This window comes from Labrus bergylta, chromosome 6, assembly GCF_963930695.1.
Source record: "Labrus bergylta chromosome 6, fLabBer1.1, whole genome shotgun sequence".
In the NCBI taxonomy this organism is placed as follows: domain Eukaryota; kingdom Metazoa; phylum Chordata; class Actinopteri; order Labriformes; family Labridae; genus Labrus; species Labrus bergylta.
In genome coordinates, this window is record NC_089200.1 from 8,106,266 (window position 1) to 8,128,133 (window position 21,868).

Below are 21,868 nucleotides of genomic sequence, written 5' to 3' on the forward strand. Positions count from 1 at the left end.
TTTTGTCAGTGTTTCTTCAAAGATATCGGAACAGCCTTTTGTGTTTACAGCTTTGGTTTTAAAAAGTAATGGATATTAAAGAAATTCCCTCTGAGAGTGACTTCATGGCTGCCTTTCAATCCCTCCATTGTCACTGAATTCACCTCATGAGTCTTCAAGGTTGCAGCCAGCCACGTTTTCCCTTTCAAACAACATTGATTAAAATGCAACACTCCCACACAAACATTGAGCCTGCACTCTGCAGATCTTCTGTCTCATGCCTCCTTCTGTTTTCTTCAATGTCAACACTCAGAAGAAAACCTTTGAAAGCACAAGTCAACACGTTTTCTGATAAAAGGTAAGCACACACGTACAAGGCTTTCAACAACTCCTTAAGAGGAGGGCAGCAGGGCTTCACATTCGCACACAATGCAGGCCTGTAAGAGGGAGATGCTGACGGTTTAGCAGGCACATGTTGATCTGGTTGTGTTAGTGTGGGTTAGTTTGTGTACCTGTGACAGAGGAGTCGATGCCGTTCTTTTCGCTGTGGCAGTCCTCCTGTCCGTCCGCATTCTGCTGCGTGTGCTGCAGACTCAGTTTGTGACAAACCTCAAACGCCTGGCCGACGGTCCGAACAATACGCATGGCCTGACTCTGTGTGGTTAGAGAGGGAGGAAGACAGAGAAAGAAAGGCAATTGTGAGAATCTGTAGGTCACACAATCTGAACCCATTTTATGTTGCGTCTTCAGATTGAAGAAACTAAGAATATCTATCAAAGCTAAACAAATCTAAGACATTTTTTCCAGCTTCTTATTTTTTTCTTGGATCCTTTTTGACCAAGATTGACTTTCTTTAGTTGATGTTCATCTACTTTTTTTTTTTTTTTCAACCCAGTACTTTTTTTTTAGAGGTATTTCAAACAAACCAGAAGCTGTAAAATAGAGGCGCACCTTCTGATCACAAGAATCAGAGCATTTTCAACCTGTTTAGCTGTAATTGGTGTCCAGCCTGATAAATTTTGCCGATTCTGAGACAATCTCAGATTCTCACAGACAAGCTGAAAGTTTCACGTCATGCACAAGGCGAAAACAAACACAAACACCACAGCCATCCACACATGAGCTAACACGAGCTAACGACAATGTGGACGTGCATAGTGCACACTGTGTGCAGTATAATCGTGTAGAATTCAATAATATAGAAGAGAAAGGTGTACTGAAGATGCGTCTTTACTTAGAAAGAGCAGGCGATAAATACACAACAGTACAGAGCATGTGTTGGTATTGGAAACCCAATTTTTATGTTTGCCAACATGAAGAAACCTCACAACTGTGTCTGTATATTAAAACCACCAGCTGGCAAAACTACCACTCTACTACTATTGTTATGTACTATTTATTTTATTTTGAAATGTGTTTTAAAAAAAGTATTTTTTGGGTTAAAATAAAAACCTGTTTGATACATGTGATATACTTAATTTTCCGTTGTAGGTTATTTGTTCAAAAAGCTATGTCCAGGGGCTCAGATGGCCTAGTGGTGAGGTTTCAGCCCATGTACTGAGGCCGTTAGTCCTCCAGACGGGTGGCCCGAGTACGAGTCCGGCCTGTGGTTCCTTTCCTGCATGTCATGCCCCACTCTCTCTCTCCCTGAATTCCCACACTATCTACTGTCCTGTCATATCCACATGAAGGCAAAAAGCCAATTCAAAACAACTATGTCCCATAGTTCTTTATTTTGAAATATTTTTGAGTGAGAATTAGAGATGGTCACATAACCTGGTGGGTTTTTTTTTTTTGCTTACAAATATAGTTCTTCTAAAGAAAAAGAAAATTAGAATCGGGCAAAATCGTGATCGAAATGTCAGACCTTGAAAAATCTGCTCCTAGAATCGGCCAAAGAAAATGCAATTGTGCACGTCTAGCTTGAATCACATCCCTCATGTACAGGTACAGCGACTTTTTGCAGCAGAGGCACGTGCAGCCTGGATTCAGATTTCCCCAGAGACATGTCGATTTTGTAACAGACACAGTAATCAGGGAACGCAGCGCAATCATGTATAGGTCACAGCGCTGATTTAGTGACACATGGCCCATTGTTGTCATCTTGGGCCTCAGGTAGAGGTGGCTGTCTGTGTTTACTTTCCAAACTCAATGAAACATAAAAAAAAAAACACGATTTCTCTTTCTGACTGGCTTCTCCCCCCTTTGTTCTCAGGTGCAGAGCTGCATGTGTCTGTTATCTCTGCTCCTCTTTCCGCCCCGCTCTGAAAAAAAAAAAAAGGCCAGTCAAGTGAAAGCAACTTCCGTCTGTTATCAGCCCCCGCTCTCGCCCGGCTCGTCACAGCGACGAGGTGCAGACGCAGAAAAAAGACTTCATTTTAAGGCGCTGAGGCCTAGCAGCCGAACAGCACTCATCCTCAGCTGAATGAGCAGAACAGATTCAGCGTGGGCTAAGAAGCATGCTGAAGGACAAAACCCTTTTTCTCGTCCTGGTTATCAACTCTAAACCAGAATGAAGCATGAAAGCCTTCAATCCAGATCTCTATCAGAACACTGCTTAACTCCAGGGTTAGTATCAGATGAGGATTTGGGAACATCTGGATGTTTTATCTTTATTAAAAAACTTCAACTGATTTGGCAGCGTCGTATGTTCCCAGTGCCCGGACTTGGTGAGGTTTAGCTGAAGTCTTTCTCACAATGTCGTCTATCATTATTTGATCTTTTCATTAAAACATGCGGCCTCAGATTCAATTTTTTTGCACATGTTTCCATGATGACAAGGCAAAAGCAGCTACTATCAGTAAAACAGGAGTATACTGTATGTGAGAAATGTGCTCCATATTTTTCAGATTCTTGCACAAAATGAACTAGGGTTTCAAACAACCATGACTCAGCAACTTTGATGACCTTCACTTTGTAGCGTTTAGTGACCTTAACTAAAAGTTACTGACCTAACGCTTCCGCCTCGAAAAGTGATGAAACTTTTCACGGCTGCATGGAATCCAAATTCATGGATATCTTTTCAAAATCAAGCAACCAAGACTTAATTTCTCAACATAGGAACTACACGGTATCCAAATTGGATAGAGGGCATTTGCACCGTGTTTCTAATGTTGTTCCAGCTTGAACCGATGAACTGAAAATTATATTAACACAATCAGGGAAAGTTCCAAAAAGTAAAGTTTGTACACATGGATATCACAACTTTAATCTTTGTTTCCCACAAGTGAGCAGATAGAGCGGATAGATAAGATAATGATTGGCACTTGAAGAGAGATGATTCAAGACAAGACATGAAACTAAAAGTCAATATAAAAATACATGAAATATAAAAGGCTTAACCACAACTTGCATTTCTTACGGTGGACAGGATGAAAAAAAAAACAACAACATTTCCTTCTTGAGAAACTTTTCTATCCTTCACTCGTCTTTCCCTCTTTTTCCTCCGACCTGTTGTTCTATTTTCATGCTGTGCTTCTTCTCCTTCATCTTCCATCAATCACCCCCATGTCTCCCCCCGTCGTCCTCCTCTATCTTTGTGGACCTTCATTTCACATCGTTTCACCCAACACTGTTCTCCAGCCTGACTCATGCTCTCCTTTGAAGACGTGGAGGCAGACGTATAACCTTTGAGAGAGCATGCTGGTGTTGTTGCACCAACTGAGCCCACCAACGTATCGAGCTCCCCCCTGACTCATGAACTCACTCATCAGGAAACACACTGTCACGAGTCTGAATCTCTTTCTATTCCTTCAGACCCCTTCATCATGTCTATCTGACACACTTCCATTTGACCCTTTTCAAATTAAACCTGTTGATTTGTGCCGAAAAATAGATCAATTAAGATATATTAAAAATTTATCATTTCTAAAATATTGTGCTTCTCCAATTTTTCCCCTGATATATTTCAGGTATTTGTTGATTTTGATGGTTTTCTGTTTAACGTCTTAATTCACCTAGAAGTAGAAACAGTTTGATGAGTCCACTTCATATTGATTGAGTGTCCAAAAACAGCAGTTACATCCAGGTGTCATCCATTTGCTCTCCTGTCAGAGTTGCTGCCTATGTCTCCCCTATGTATCCTGCTCCGTCTAACAGCCACCCCTGGGCACATTACCCACCTCCCCCTGATTTCTCATGAGTCATCTTGTTTCATATACTCCTCCGCTAGAATGTCTCAGTTTGTCCTTGCTGGTTTTATTGCTCTCCAGCAATTTCAACTGGTGTTCTCTACAGTTTTTAGTATAGTTTTGCCAATTCCCTGACTGAATTTTTATCTGTTTTTGGACTGTTCCCCTAATCACTACTGTCTGGTCTGCAAGTTAACGCTACGCTCTTCGAACCTCACCTTGCAGTCTCTGCGTCTGACTCACCAGTATGTCCAGTAATATTACTAAAGATGAGTATTGTCTGCAAATATATAGGTCATTGTATGTAAGTCTGTGACAAAACAAAACCCTGAAAATTCAATAGTTGGTTGGTACTTACCAAAACTTAACAAAACTGATTCAAGTTACAATTAGGAGTCAGACGATTTAGAGGTCAACACTATTAAATTAATATCATGTAAAAAAGCTTTCAGAAACTTTGATTTTGTAACTAATGATTAAATAAAGATTTATTTGAATCCACGTGAAGGGCAGGCAGCCTCACCACAAAGCTTGATCTTTGGTAGTGTAAGCAGCAGACAGCCTCTCAATTTAAGTGAGAGGTCAGGGACAAATCTCTGCAGGATTTCAACAATACAGGGAAGGGCCAGTGTAAGAATAAAAAAATAGCAGAATATATCCTAAAAATACCTCAGTGCTGGTGCAAGGATTTGGATGTGAGCTCCCTGTAAAACTCTGCCAGCAGCATTTTTTAAAACAGTTTTACAGACTTTTTTTTATTTTGGCATACTGCAGAGAAATGTGTTACATTATTTAGACCTAATTGTAATGAAAGCATGCACAAACTTTTTCACCAGGAGTAAGAAAAGCTTGGACTTTGCAAAGGTCTCTTAATTACAGAGAGACGCTCAGCTTACTTTTTCTATGAGACCAGAAAACTCAATCAGAATCCATGAAAAAATCCTGGCATGTGATGAAATACGCTGAGATAAGGGGGCTAATCAGTAGTCTCTATCAGGACTTCTCCCTTTGATTTGTTGGACCAATAATTAGGGCTTCAGTTTTGTCCCGTTTGAAGTGGGTCAGGACAACTTTTGGGCAAATTGCAAATCAGTAAACCTACCGTCATGAGGGGAAACAGTGAAACTGTCAGCACAAGATGTAAAACAGCTTTGTCCATTTGTGTGAGTCCAGAAAAACACTCAACATTTGAGTTAATGATGTCCTTTTCTGGTTGAATAAGCAAAATAGCAAACAAACATAGTCCCATTTTTGTTTGGAAAGAGCCACCAAATATGATTTCTTTGTACTCTTGTTCGTGAATTTCGACTGCTTACATCGCCGTCGTCACATTGAGATTTTGCCCGATTGAAATTCATGGATCTGTTCCTTTATTTGAATCGTTTGATTGATCAAATATATTGCCTCGTGGTAAAACACTTAGCAACATGACACAATTATTTTATTGCTTGGCTGTTTTTGAACTTAACATCTACACATGAAGGAGGCTGTTTCAACAGAGTGTAGATATGAAATAGGACACTGGTTGTATCCAAGCAGGCCCCATATCTTCATGATAACCATGTCTTTCTTTAAACAATATCAAAGTGGTTTTCTCTGGTTAAACCATGTCTTCACCACACAGGTAGCAGATAACATAACGCTCATTAAGATTATTTTCTTGAACATTAATATAGGTCGTTTTGACTGATAAAGGGAATGACACACCAGTTCTTGTTCCCATTTTGTCTTAAACCAACACTTCATCATGTCCCCTTGTTACCCCGTAAAAATAAATTTGGCCCCTTCTTGTTGGCCATATTTTCTCAAGAAAGTGGTTAATGTTTTAAAATGGTTAAAGTTTGATTAGTCACCAAAGCACTTGGTTATATTTGGGAAAAGATCTTGGTTTGACATACGACTTTCAATGCTGGTTTGGAGTGAGCTACAAATAAATGTTGATTTTTGGATTCACACAGGTGTTTAGACCTTAAAGACCTCCATCAAAGTCCTGTGTTTTGAGGGGTGTTTCCACTCTGAGATTCTGTTTCATTCTACTACAGTACCTGATATCCAATGTACTTGACTATGTAACTAAAGCACATTTCACATTTGCTCGCACTCCTGAAAAATCCTGATTTAAAGCAGGCTTGTTCCTGTCAGCTCCACTGTAAATGTCCATGTGAAGTTGGGGTGAGTAATAGTCTGGACTATTAACCATAAGCGAATGGGCATGTTGATGACATGGTCATGTTGAGCAAAGCTTTGCTGCTTTATACTACTTACTGCTTGCCTCAGTTGTCAGTATAATATTTCTGCTTTTGTGTTTGTCCTCTGGAAACATCCTTGTACAAGTTGTAGTGATCCTAACCCAGTGCTCAGTTTGACTTTTGAGCATGCTTTCAAAGTTGTAAATCCCCCACTTTGAGGGGCTTAAGAGTGTCTGACATGGCTGCTGATGTTTTCTGAATTTGGGGACATTTTGGTACCTTGTGATTGTGAAGAAGATGACAGGAATGACAAAGCATATTCAGAACCAGAACCCTACTTGGATGTTTAGTTTAAGCCTCACTGGCAACCGCTTTCATTCATCCTTTACAAATAGGCCAGCTGAGCCTTCAGCGTTATTTATACCTTTGCTGTATGGACAGTCATCTTCAAAACACTTATCTTTTTCATTTAGCTCGTTTCCTACAGTTGGCGGTTTTCCCTGTCTCTGGACATTTTAAAGCCTGAGCCAATTCTCCGTTTGATCTCAATTTTGGCTGCTGTCAAAGCTGTAAAAAGATTTGCCACTCAAAGGCAAAGCATGTATACACCCTGCAATAAGGACAGGACATAGTTCCTTTGTTGCACATTTGTCACCATCGCCGTCTAGCTCTTGTTCTCTGTCTCTATCTCTTCCCCCCATCACTCTCCTCTCTGTCAATTCGACTGAATAAATGTACCCTCTCGTATCCCTGTCTTTCTATCTCTCCTCTCTTTACATCAAGCTGCCAGTGACATCAAGCTCCCTGCAGCAAAATATTCCCTCTTAACGGCCATACGATAGGGCCTCATCAAAAGCACAATGCATTATTTATCCCAGATTACCCTCGGAGGGTTTAGCAGTGCTTTCGCTGTCCTATTGGAAGTCTTGGCACGAATGAAGATAAGGGACAAAAGGGAATGTCATGCAATCAAGAGGAAAGCAGGGTAAACAATGGAATGTGCACAAAGTACTGGTAGTGCAGAATTGGACTGTCTTGATAATCAGCTTACTACGCTAATGATTAGAGCACAGCCTGACCTGTGTGTTCATCCATCCCTCCGATCACCTGAAGGAAATTAGTAAGACAGCAGAAAGGAATGATATTGGCAGATAGCGAGGGTGTGAGAGTACTGGGGTAGAACATTATCAGACCTGAATAAGTACCGATCAATGAACAGGTTTGTGTGTGACTGAGAGAGTGATTGAGTGCGAGAGCATGAAGTCAGTGGAGTGTGACGAAATGAAGTCACGATGGCTCAGCGGCTCTTCTGGACCATTAGTTCGATTTCCAGACTGTGCGCAAAGCAAGGATACATCATCCAAAGACATTTTCACACACAAGCAACGGCATGCCAGAGCTTGGTATTGGACCCTTATAGAGACAATAGACTGTATTAAGCAAGGACAGGAAGCATCTGCGACATCAACAAGAGGTATTTTACATGGGTTTGTCAAAATATTTCATAGAGCAGAAGTCTAAAAGCAGATGTTCTGCAAGGGGCTCAAGCTGGAGATAAATATTTTTTTGTAAAGCACAATGTATTTAAGCGAAAGCATGTAGTTTGAGCTATGGGTAGTGACCGGAAAAAATTAGATTGCGTGTAGTTGAAGAGAATCGCAATGTGAACTAAAGAGTTCACAACTAAAAAAATTAGATTGCGGACAAGCGGCCAAAATTAGTTTCCTCCGGAGGGTGGGTGGCCTCAGACTTAGAGAAAGGGTGAGGAGATCAGGAATGCCGGGGGGAGCACGGAGTAGAGCCGATGCCCCTTCGCATTGAAAGGATTGGGAATCTGATTAGGTTGCCTCTTGGACGCCTCCATTTGGAAGTTTTCTGGGCACGCCCAACTGGGAGGAGACCCCAGAGTAGACCCAGAGTTCGCTGGAGGGATTATATATCCCATCCAGCCTGGGAACACCTCGGAATCCCCCAGGAGGAGCTGGAAAATGTTGCTGGGGAGAGGGAAGTCTGGGTTGACTTACTGCATCTGCTGCCACCGTGACCCAACCTCGGATAAGTGGTAGAAAATGGATGGATGGATGGATGGATGAAGTTTGAGTGAAAGCAGGGCCAATCTAAGCCCAAGGAGGGACTATTTGAGTGCATATACGTTCAAATATGTAGTGCTCTTAGTAAACTGAATCAAACTCTTGAATAAACAATTGGAAAAGTCCCCATATGTATGATGTAGTAGGTCTCAATGCCCCGTGATGAACTCGTTTTCCAGCTGTTAAGTGCAAATAAAAAGCAGACATAGGAAATCATGGTGTTTACCGTGTATTGTTTTTGTAGATGGGGTTCAGGTGTATTTTCACGTACGACTAAGCAGACAGCAGGTTCAGTTGTGTCCCACTTTAGAGGCTTGATAAGGACACGACCTAAAGGAGTGTCCTGGAATGGCCTTAGATGCCGAACTAACCCTTTACAATTTCCCCAGGTTTCTCCATCTACTCACAGAAGCCCTTTTCACACATGAACTCCAGACAAAGTCCAGATGACTTCTTGACATTCAGGCCTAGAACTTTTTCTAGATTCAGACATTAGACTTCATATTTACGCCATTCTTAGACAATGTTGTGGAAAATGATGGAGCCCATGAAACGGGTCGGAGACTGAAACTGTTGGTGGACATGGGTTATTTTGTAGACCAGGTATTTGTCTTCAAGAAACCAACTTAGTGTAGATAACCTGAGTGAAGAACACCCAGTTTCAAGAAGCCACAATTTTCAGCCTATTTTTTTTTAAATAAAACCAATATTTACCAATACCAATAGACAGACAGGGTATGTGCCGGACAGAGCTGGTAGAAAACAAAGTACACACTGACCTATAACAAGGCAGATTTATTGACTCGTGCCCCTGTGTACATCTCAGTGCTGACATTTCATAATCAATAAATCCCACACTGAAAAAGACATGACTTGTTCATCCGGGGTTCATTTCTGGCTTTGCGGTAAAATTCTTGTCAAAGAAGTAAATTTGATTGAAAGAGTATGAAAAAGAAAGCCGAAGCACAAAAAGCTTAAGACGGACAGATCGTTTCACTGAGATATGGATATTCAATAACAAGAGCTGAAGGGGCTATTCAATCCAATTATCTAAACCAAGCTGTGTCAAGAATGATGGGAGTCCTTAGCATCGACATTTCTGGAAATAACCATTTTATATTAGGACTCCTCAATGTCAATGATGAAAGCATTGATTCTCAGTTAAAATCCTGGGCTGTGTTCAAGCCAATTGTTCTTAAACACTGACCATATAAGGAATAAATCCTCCACACTTCTTGTCCCTAAAAATACAATACTTCAAGAGAATTAATATAAGGAAATGGGCTGAGTTACACAGGACTTTCTCAACGTAATAACCTATGAGTGTATGACTTTTCAAGGAGTCATTCATTATGAATTTCATTATTATTTGGGATGTTAATCATCCCCAGAGGAAGAAGATACAACTGGTTCTCTGTGTCGAATTCTGAACAAGAGGAAGCCATTAGCCCACACAGAGAGGCAGCATATGGTTGGAGGGCATCCATCCACAGAGCGAGAACTCAATTAACAATTGACACAATAACCACAACTCTCTCTCCATCCCATCAAACAGCTGTGGACAACAGATGAGTCCTTATCCTTTAAAACAATAGAAAATGTCTTTAAAAATATGGTCCAAAACCTGTTGTTTTAACCGACTGAGGTCCATCGTTTGTTGTTTTCGTTTTTTTAATCGAGTGGGTGTTAAGTGCTTCTATGAACTGAAACAAAAGGAATTCACGTGGCATACCCGTATTATAAAAAAAACGAAATAAAAAGCACAGCTGCTTACTGAAAGGGATTAATTTAGCAGCAGTGATGTGTGGTGTCCTACTGTAGTCCATTATCAGGTTTAAAAGATTGTCACCAGGTTTTATGCATCTTCTTTATTATCTTCTTGTATCTCTCTTCATGCTTGGCTTGTTAAAGTGTTACTGCCTCATTGGAAATTATAGGTGATAAAGATTGGACAGAAGATGTAACGATATGCTCAAGAGATGGGCCAGCATTACGAAGGAAGATAGTAGCATGGCTGTGAATTTATCCTTAAGGTGGAGGAAATCTAATGGACATGGATTGTTCACAGAAAATGTGATGATTCTTGTGTACCAACAGAACATTTTACTTGATTGTGGTGCTAAAAAAATGGCTGTAATAATCCTTTGGAGACAATGCCAGAAATCCAATATGACCAGTGGGTAGTGTAGTGATTCTTTCTCTGCTTTTGATCCCATGTAGTTTTGAGTGGACTGTTAAACCAACATGTGGATTTCGATCCAATAAACTCAAGCAGGAGTACATTTCAGTCTTCAGACAAAGGTAAATAATTGAAGAGGAGGAGGTGGAATCAGGAAAAAAGTAAGGTGACTGTGAACATTGGTTAAGGTTTCACAGATGTGTTAATAGTTGTGTGATTTGTCAAAGTTATGTTTTAAATCATATCCCCTACTCTGGGTGACAATTAGCTAATCCTGTTTAACTCAAAGTCATTTGACAACAGTTTAGAGACTGTTTAGTGTATGTATGGTAAATCTTACTCTCAAACAGTGCCTCAACCTTTTGGTTGTAAGATCACCAAAGCGGAGTGGAAGCTGAATGTCGACATCAAATATCACAGCAACAGTACATTTTTCTGACAAAGGTTGAATTTAGGTGATCAGTGTGAAACTTAACTGTTCCTCTTGAACAAAGAAATCATGAAATGTGTTGATTAGTAATGGATATGTTCTCACATATAAAAAGCCTAAAAAGTTCCCATTGTAGCTCTCCTCCTGATTTGGGGTCAAGGCCTCAAGAGTGAGTAAACCCTGGCCTGACCTCTTACTCACATAAAACTGCCTCCTCCAATCAGACAAACATACACTAAACTCCAATCACAATCAATCAAATACGTAGTGACCTCCCAGCCGAAGCAGCTCTCAGTATTCAGATCAACAATCCCTCGTCTTTCCTCCATCACTCTCCCTTCAGCTCCACATAATAGAGGGCCAGGTCATTCATTAGACGCCTTTAAACTGTCCATCAGAGGAGGGGGAAGAGCGAGCGAGCACGAGCGTGAATGGGAGAGAGAGAGAGAAGCACGACGCTCCTTTCGGTGTTAGAACTGATAGGCCACTTAAGGCCTTTTATGTCAACATGATTTAAAGCCGAGCCATTCTTTCCCTGCTGGTAGTTAAGAGGGAAATAAAGTCGGTGTAATCTTCTACTTAATCTCACACTCGCAACCTTGATGTCCAAACACACTCGCACAAAACCATACACTGCTTTGGATGACTACTTTACTGCTTGTCTGATGTGTATAGGCTCTTTCTTTATCCCCGTGCTGAGACGGTTTCATTCTTTTATTGTTTTTATGAATCCTTTATATCTTTCTGCTGCACTCTCTTTGTGAAGCTCTTTTTCAAATGTACTTATCTCTGATCTTTTTTTTTTTTCTTCATTTTTCTTCCCCTTGGCTTGATGAATACTTACACAACTTCTTTGAACTGTTCAGAGAAGTTTATTCTCCACGTATTTAATTAATGTTAGAAGAAATTGTAATAAAATAAAACCTATAATTAAATCAACTCTTACATCCTCAACAATTTAGTTTCAGACCAAAATATTCAACGGAAACTGCAAATTGTTTTTTCATTGAGAATGTAAAGCATTCACTTGAAGGTGGTTATGTTGTTGGAGCTGTGTTTCTTGACTAAAAGAAGGCATTTGACACTGTCAACCATGACATTCTCCTGACCAAGTTACCATCTTTCAATTTCTCGAAAAAATCAATTGACTGGTTTGAGTCTTACCTTCAGAATAGAGAGCAGTGTGTGAAAGTTGACCAAGAAAAATCCTCTCCTTTAATCAATACAATGGGTATTCCCCAAGGGTCAATTCTTGGCCCTTTGCTCTTTAGTCTGTTTATAAATGATTTGCCTAAATCCTGTCCAGTAGCTGGCTTCCAGCTTTATGCAGATGATGCAGTTATATATGCTCCTGGTAAGTCACCAAGCAAGGCAGCTGAGATCCAAACTGAGTACCTTTGCAATGTCTATCAGTGGCTGGAATGCAACCATCTTGTTTTGAATCAGAGTAAAACAGTTTCAATGTGTTTCTCCATTAGGAAAAAGTGCTCACCTGGAAGTTTTAACGTTAAGATACAGAATAGAGAAATAGAGGAAGTTTTAGATACACAACTCAAGTTTGATAAACACATAAATAAAATCACAAAAACAATCAAGAACAACCTGAACTGCTTTAAATTAATAAGACACTACATACCAACTCAAGCAGCACAGGTGTTCATGCATTCAATGACTTCCTCTCATTTCTCATACTGTATGACAGTTTGGTCACAAGCTTCACCCTCTACAATCAGAAACCTCTCATCACTTTACAACCAGGCCCTGAAAATAATGGACAAAAAACCTGTCCGGTGGCATCACTGTCACATACTGAAAAAACACAATCTACTCAGTTTTGAGAGCTTTATGCACTTATGTTTCCTCAAACTTGTCTTTAAATGTATCAACAATCTGGCCCCTGAACCTCTTTCCAGATATGTTCGAAAACAGGACGGAAACAGGGTAACGAGAAGCACTGTGAATGGAGACTGTAGCGTACAACATCGTAGATCTATGTTTGGTCATTCAGCCTTCTCCATCAAAGGCTGCAAACTCTGGAACACCTTATCACCTGAAATAAAATTATTGTCCGACAAATCAGGTGAAATGCTCAAAGCAAGCCAGAGCTGTACCCATTTTTAATGAATACCTTCAAACTTTATTCTAAACTGGTTTATAACATTTGTATTTCTGTACATGTATTTTAATGTATCCTCATATCGTGCTATGGGGTTTTATGTAACTGAATGTTATACATTTTAATCTGTTTGTTTACACAAAGGCCCAACTGGGGACACGAGTTGGAAATTAGCAATAGCTATATACTCTTTATGCAGCACATCAGTTTCATGCTTTGTATTGAAATTATGTTAAATTGTATTGTCCCTATCAAATAAATTCATTCATTCATTTCTCTAAGGTGTAAAAAAGAAAAAACGGTGGTCACAATGGTCTGAACTTATTTAATAGAGACACAAACTGCGTGGAGTGTGTGTGTGTGTGTGTGTGTGTGTGTGTGTGTGTGTGTGTGTGTGTGTGTGTGTGTGTGTGTGTGTGTGTGTGTGTGTGTGTGTGTGTGTGTGTGTGTGTGTGTGTGTGTGTGTGTGTGTGTGTGTGTGTGTGTGTTCAAACCTGAATGTTTGTCTTAGTAATTCCTTATTGGGGGGCTTTTTATGCCTTTATTTTAGAGATAGGATGGTGGATAGAGTTAAAAATCAGGGAGAGAGAGAGAGAGGGGAATGACATGCAACAAAGGATTCAAACCCCAAGCTGCCAGCTTTAAGGACTGAAGCCTCTGTACATGGGGTGCACAATCTAACCACTAGGTCACTGACGCCCCTTTCTAATTCTCAAAGGCCACATATTCCGTGCGTGACGCTGTCCTTCAGCGCCATGGTTTTGCTCCGTCGGACGGCGCTCACCTTGCCCCACTGGATCCGTTTCAGGAACATGAGTGCAGCCATGATCAGCTGAACACACGTCACAGGAGAACTACAAGATCACGCGGGAATAAAGAGAAAAAGGTGCCAACAACATGTTGCTTTGACTTTCCGAGGATGATTTGTTCATTTGGTGCCTGTTTTGATGTAATTTTGATAAAGTGATGGGAATACGATTGTGAGTCCACTTCCGGGTCACTTCTGGCATTTGGTACATTCCATTTCCGTCAAGATTCTGCCGTTTGTAAATTTGTCTCAGCACTTGTAAAAGTGTTTCACATCTTGTAAATGTGTTTTGTCCTTGGTAAAAGTGTTTTGGCTTTTGTAATTTTGCTTTAGAAAATGTAAAAATGTTTTTCAAAATGCAGATTTTCCTCAAGCTTTGCACTTTGTTATTTTGTTTTGCACTTCCAAGCCACCGTATTAAAGGGCCATCCAAAAATTAAGAATAACATCGTCCTATTTCTGCAGTTTTGAAGAGAATCTCCTCGCTGAATCAGCTGCGACTTTGTGCTACTTGCACATCTGTTGGAGTGAGCTTCATTTGTACACTTGTAGTCGAAGGTCAGTGTCTGCATGAGTCACGTTGCTAATGTAGTCACAGCATTATATTTACCAGGCGGGCTGAAAACACAACTCCACATAAATGCTCCACTACATTTATATGGCGATGTTGAGTTTAATAATATACCAACCAAGTGTCCCAATGAGACCCCGTGTCAGGCCAAGAAACTTTTCTTTACCTATGTAACTTATCTTTTCTTTATAAGACGAAGCATTTTTTTTTTTTATAGTGCATCACTCTGCTTTTCTGTCAATTAAAGAAAACATAAGACGAGTAATAAACCCAGAAAAAAAAAAAAACAGTTTTATAAAGACAAACTCACAGGCTTCTCAGCTGAGTCTGTCATCATTGTTACAACTCTGACAAACTAAATGTACAGAAATATGATCCTGACCGTCATCAATGAGCTGGAACTGTAAAACTTAATGGTGGTCGCCATTAAAAAAAATATATTTCCTTTAGACTCTCCATTACTGCGCTGTAAAAAAAAAAAATACATTTTATATCCACACACACATTTCCAGCTCAGCAGCCTCAGGGCCGTGGTGCAGAGAGAATTTTGGTATGCACATTCTTCAGGGGAGAGTGTGTGTGTGTGTGTGTGTGTGTGTGTGTGTGTGTGTGTGTGTGTGTGTGTGTGTGTGTGTGTGTGTGTGTGTGTGTGTGTGTGTGTGTGTGTGTGTGTGTGTGTGTGTGTGTTCATGTGTCAGTGTCGGCCTGTCTGTAAGAGATAATGAGGCAGTGTGTGCATCGCTCGGATAACCCCTGGACTCCACCATCAACTGGCAGCTAAAGTGGAAAACTCTAAGCACATTTTTTGAACTGTGTCACATAGCTGGGCTCTGTTTGGACTTTTCCCCTCCTCAACAACGTCCTCCTCACCCCAAAATGGGTTTCCAGCTCGTTCCCTCAATCCTCAACAATGACAGGACTGTAGTCCCTGCAGGAATTGTTGCTACCCAGCAGCCGTGCGTCTCTTTATTGGCGGCTGTCAGGATGTGGCTCAGACAACGATGTGATTTAAAAAATGGGGCGACAAATTGCTTTAAACAATAGACGACTAACAGGCTGTGAAAACATTGGAAATAAGAACACTTAGCTGCTCTCTTTCTCCAGCTCACAACTATAAAGAGACATGTTTTGATCAGTTGATTATTGGCAGTCAAGATAAAAAGACAAATTCCTTCAGAGATGCAAAAAAAAAATAAAAACAAAAACAGTAAGTCAGGTTTTTTTTTTGGGTTACACATCTGGAAGTATATTTTTTTATGCATTAGTTAAAGCAACATTTAGTTCACATTTAGATCACACTAGGGAGAAATAGTAGTGATTATTTGGGGGGCTTTTTAATGCCTTTTTATTAAGAGACAGGACAGTGGATAGAGTCAGATATCGTAGGGAGAGAGAGCGTAGGGATTGACATGCGGGATACGAGCCACAGGTCAGATTCGAAACCCGGGCCGCTTGTCTGGAGGACTATAACCTCTGTACATTTGCCGTCACTGAATTATTAGGTGCTGGACAGGTGGTTTGTTAGTTGTGGTTTGCTAGTTAGCTAACTAAGCACTAACACTAAAGGCTAAGAACACCAGCAGAGTGTTAGTTTTTAAACGCCTAGCAAAGGAGATTTGTAGTGCGGAGGGGGCTATAGGATCAGGACTCTGGTCCCTCTGAGGATGAATCAAGGCCAGTTTAAGAAGGGACATGGTTGGTATCAGTCCCCACCTCCTGATCGCCTGAGGCTTTAGTGAGGGGTCAGTTTTGTACCTGTATTCATATCTTATAAGTAGCTATTGTTTATATTCTGATTTATATGTCTTGCTGTTTGACTACCTTATGTCATGTCAGAATTCGTTTATGCTGTTTCCTGTATAAAAGCCTTTCACTGGGAATAAACCAAATATTTCAGATCCTGAAACTATTAATCACACCCCTTTTCTTTTTTGTTTTAAGATTAATTTTTTGGCTTTACTAGAGATAGGACAGTGGAAGGAGTTAGAAACTGAGAGAGAGAGAGAGAGAGAGAGAGAGAGAGAGAGAGAGGGTTGGGAATAGCGTGGAAAGTAGCCACAGGTCGGATTTGAACCCAGGCCGCCCACTTGGAGGACTATAGTCTCAGTACAATGGGGCAAGCACACTAACCACTAGGCTACCGGCACCCCTCATCAGAAAGAAGAAAGAAAATTTCCCAAAAACAGAAAGACGGGTGTGATTGGGTTCACAGCCTCAGGTTAGTCTCATCATTTAGCGTTCCAGTGCTGATCTATAACAAATTAAATACCTTGATGCATTCCTGAGTTGTACAGTTTACTATATTTTGTGGTCTCTTCTCACTTCTGGAACATTTGAGCTGTTTTTAATTAAAGGATCAAAACTTGCCCCGCTGTACTTCTTACCTTCTTCTTGGACTTGAAGACGTTGCAGCGGAACACGTTACTCTGTCCGTCTCTGGCGATGTAGCTGAAAATCTTCAGATCCTGGGAGTCGTGAGACACGTAGAATATCCTGAAACATAAAATTAAATAGGTCAACTAAACAATCTGAAGATGATGCAAACCAGAATCAGAGCCTGGCAGCGTTTCTAAATGTATCTTAAGACGCAAAACAGGCACTCAGCCCGTTTCTCTGGGGTTTCAATGTGACTAAAATAAGAACTATTTTAAGCTCGTTTTTGTCCAAAGGCACGGGGCTACATTTTAGCTCTCAAGCTAAAAAAGCGCCAAAGAAAGTTCAGATTTTGTTATTTATATCAAATTAACTGAAAGGCACAACTTCCTCAAAGATCTGTTTTTTTCTTTTGCTTTGACAGTTCAAAACAGAAAGTTCAGTGAGGCACATAAGAGACTCTGTAAACTCTAATTCAAAGTAAAAAAACATTCTCAAAGTAACAACATTCATCCGATCCAGTGTGAGGAGGAGACAGGGGGATGTTACTCTATTTCCACTGAAAATATCCTGTGTGAAAGAGGAAACAGTGGAAGCTTGACACAATAATAGAGTTCTCTCCAGGTACGCAGAGACTGTGTGCACCCAACAGCGAGGAAATATACAATATCCTGCAGAGCAGGAAATAGGAAGAAATAAGTTAGGGAGCAAAAATGAGAGCGAAGAAAAAGTATGCAATAACCTGCAGGAGGCAGAACATTTTATAGATCTAATTTATGATGACAAAAGAAAAGTGCTGGAAGGATAAACCACCGCAGATGAGATAAAGTCACAAAGACAGAAACCGAGAAGGTGGAAATCGTCAAGTTCAATGTCGAAACAAGTCTTTGTTCAAGGAGAAGTGGAACTTTCTTTAGAAAAGTAAAGACACATTTTGAACAAAAACAAATTGACAAGGCCTGTGGGTACCATGGCAATAAAATACCTGCAGAAGAAAAGGATTTCCATAAGAAAAAAAGAAGTAAGGATTCAAGACCAGAAGTTGAACTCTTTATTTGCAAGGTTGTCAAAAAGTTTGATTCTTTTATACTTTTCCACACTGCTTGTTTTAAAACGATACATTCTTTTCTTTTTATTGATGAAAAAGAACAAAAGATTTAAAGAACTACAAATCTTCAGACATATTGTTAAAGAAGCTGGAGCGAGGTAAAGCCATACAACACTGTCTTAACTGCACAAATGTGCTGGTGATGTTTCAGTGTTGAAACAAAAAAGAATCACTCTGAAGTTTACAAATCTGTTGCCCTGATGGTACCCTTCATTGCAGAATCTTAATCTTTGTCCAAATATGCCACCGAATGTTGTTGTTGTTACAATTAATGAAATTGGCTTTGATATTATTTTTAAAAAAATGCAGGATGGGAGAAGACTTTTGTCTAAAATTGGTTGCCAATGGCAGACTTCCATATAAAGTGTTTTTAGTGAACAGACTGAAAAGACCCCCCTCATTGGCAGGCCGAAGTGAATGGGCCCTCCACACATATAACCCTTCATCGTATCAATGTTCAGCATTCGATCAGTAGTGTTAGCGCTGAATATAATGTAGAATTTGTACAAAAGATGAAACGGAAGAGCTGCACAGCGCAAGGATGTGCAGGATACAGATTGTGCTCTAAAAGCTAGGAGTTCATTATTTTGGTTAACTTAAAATATCAATGGGTAAAAGAAAGCAGCAGATACCTGCAGGACAGGTTCTAAATTGGGCATTTAGTTCCATATTAAGGAGGCCTAGTTGTTTATCTGGGGTAATTTATCACAGTGAGAATTAAGTAGGTGATACCATCAAAGCGAGTCCTTCAGTCCTTCAGTGTGTTTCTGTGCATGTTAGTTGTTGTGAATGTGTGTATTTAGTTGTTTTGTGTGAGACACCGGGGGTGGGGTTGGGGGGGAGGGTCTCATTTGTACACTCTCAGTGACATTTCTGTGGTATTTGTTTTGGACCTTTTCACTGGGAGCCGGACTAGCGGAGGTCTTGCGGTTTGGATTGCGTATTTATGAACCCTGTTAGCAGACTGACACAGAGATCTGCAGTGAGTGACTCACACAACCTCACACAAAGAGAGGCCGAGAGTTCTGCTGCCAAAGTCAGAGGTCCAAAGAAGTCAACTTATCATTAAGGACCTACTGCATCAGGTTTCATTTCCCAGACCTCTGTGAGAATACTGAGCTTGAGTTGCTTGTTATATCCTCTGCACTGTCATCAGTGTACTGTGTACCTGCGCAATTATATTTATTTAATAAGGACATTGCAATTTAACATAGTTTCAATACAGAGCATGACACAGATGTGCTGCACAGAGATTTAAAGCTATTGCTAATTTCCAACTCTCATCCCTAGTTGGGCCTCGTTTTAGTTTAAGCAAGATGAAACACTTACAAACAACACTAAGTTTGAATGCTTATTGTGGTTAGCATGTATCTCAGTCTGCTTACAGCTGCTAACTAGAAGAGCTGAAGAGTGTCCAGTGTAGTTTCAGAAGTCATCCTCTGATCCTCGTCTTTGTAACCTGCTACTGAATGCTTTGAATTTCCCTCGGGATCAATAAAGTATCTATCTATCTATCTATCTATCTATCTATCTATCTATCTACAAGGCCACACAATGAGGAAGAAGATGTAGTAAGGTCTGAAGCCGAGGCTCAATGAGGGTCTCAGAGTATTTTCTCCGTGTTCATGTCAACAAACAAATAGGACTCGGAGGTTCTCTGTTATCACGCCGTGTCATCAACTGGAAGAAAACGAACCGCTCCCATCCGGCTGCACTTTGCACAAACCTTTTTAAATCTCCCCTTTCAACTCTTCATTTCCCCTCCACTCAACCCCCACCCCGAGTCAATGTGATAAAAATCAATGATCCCACATCTGAACCAGGGGGGGGGAGAGGTCTTCTGTTCTACCAGTGTTGCCTTCAGGGGACTGAATCCTATTCAAAAACTGTAGTAGGCAATGATAAAAAGGAAACATTACATGCTGGCAGACAAGTGAAGCCGAGCCAAGAGCGAGTGAAAGTGAGCTTTAGCTGACAAATCCCCAAGCAGTGCAGAGATGACAGCTCAGATACATCTCTATCAACGTCTCTAACAGGAACAGCTGCCAAACAAGCAGGTGAAGATGCGTCAGATAGATCACAATCCGAGAATGAGAGAAGCAGGTTTGACATTGAAACTGTCAAAGACGGTTTTGAGGCAAATAAATCAGACTGCGAATACCGCCAAAGGAAGAACTTCTTTTTGAATTTCAAGTGGGTTGCATTCTTGTTTAAAGTCAGAAAAAAAATCCACATTTCAAGATAAATGAAATGCACTTTTCTACCCGGTGTCACTGACTGACTCCAAACCATTTCTGAAAATGAAAACAACACGTTCATCTCAATTCAAATCCCCACAAAACCAGCCGACAATCTTTGGCAGGAAGTCAGAATCTGCTTCTTTTTTTTTTTTTGAGTGGATGGATCATTGAAAGTGCGAGGAGGAGGCAAATATGAGGCATAACTTTCCTGCCAAATAAACATATTTGCACACTCTGTCGCCTGGCTGATCAATGTTAATCAATTTTAATTTAAGATAAGTTTAATATGAAGAGACACTTGGAGGGCAAATCAAAAGGTGTAGATGAGAATTCAACGTGAATTCACCATGATGCCTATCTGAAACATCAACAGTGAATCGTTTTACATCAGTGCATTTAAATACAGATTGTGGCTCTCCGATTATCGAAGTTGATTAATTGAAACAATGATACAGGGAGGAAGCCATGAGGGAAACATGGCAGAGCAGATGATTGATGCTAAGGACAGATGATTCCAGTATTTTTAGACTCAGGGATGAATTCACGAAAACAGGATAGCGCCATGAATTCTGCATCACATGGAACCAATGTCTTCCATGCCCAAGGTCGTACTCACAAAAGATATCACAGATAGCACAGGAATTTAGAGCACAAACACGGCCATAACATTTTGCAGCTCAGGGCAAATTCCCCCGTGCACAACATGGACTGATGCTGCCAAGCCCGGCTGCAATCTCTTCTGGAAAGTGTGGGCATGAAACTTCTTACAAATGCTCAACACTTAAAACCAACTCCCTGAAGAGGTTTAAGACTTTCTCTCTGATTGCATCTGGCTTTAGCAGCGACGTTATTTGGACTTTTTGTGCATTTAGCATGGAAATGGGCCATTTTTGCATCAGATCTTTGCATATTACCTCATTTAAATGTGTTTCTAATAGCACCTGAGTGGTTAGATGCTATTTATTTGGCAGCATAGTTATGGGAGCATTCCACCCTTAGCTGGTGCTTTGACAAATTACATGGTTTCTTCTTGTCTTATTAGTACAGATGTAGCAGCTGAAAAAGGGACACAATCTTGTAAGAAATTCCCCCGGAAAGGATTTATATTTGACTAGGATTAGGCCATAAAAAAATAAAAGAAGGGCTAGCATTCCTTCGTCAAATTGTTTTCTTGCTGTGTGAAGAAAGCCATCGAATTTTTGAATAAATAATCAGGATATTGAAGTCAGAAAATTGGGTTTGTTTCGTATACTGTTAAAAGTTAGGAGAATTATAATTATACAGATTAAGTCTCGACCGAAATGGGATTTTTGGGGCCAATACAGAAATTGATATTGGGAGAAAGTTATCAGATATATCAGCCGATTATCTATGTTCGATCTTTAGAGATAAATATAGTGCATGGATCCCTCAAACACAGTTATCAAACTCTTGTGGAAAAGATATACATTACAGCATAAGGTAGACAATATGGTCATTCAACTGAAGAGTAACTCTGCATGTACATGCATCACTGCTTGACACTCTGCTGAGAGTGATAATGTAATCCATATAGCGCACTCTGCTGGTGACAGCCAGAAAGAGAAATGCTAGTGTAACTCAACGATACTCAAATAAAAGCTATTCGACCGTTAAATAAATGTAGTAATATCGGC

At 40.3% G+C, this 21,868-nt stretch overlaps 1 protein-coding gene across 1 annotated transcript in view; it reads right to left on the minus strand.

The window, feature by feature from the left end:
* The window catches only part of nos1apa (nitric oxide synthase 1 (neuronal) adaptor protein a), a 187,375-nt gene that overhangs the window by 71,198 nt on the left and 94,309 nt on the right, over positions 1 to 21,868 (minus strand). The window contains exons 5-6 of the mRNA XM_065955664.1: positions 16,877 to 16,985; positions 492 to 633 (exon numbers count right to left, since the gene is read on the minus strand). Coding sequence (XP_065811736.1) covers positions 492 to 633; positions 16,877 to 16,985 — 251 coding nt within the window. The remainder of the gene's footprint in view (positions 1 to 491; positions 634 to 16,876; positions 16,986 to 21,868) is intronic.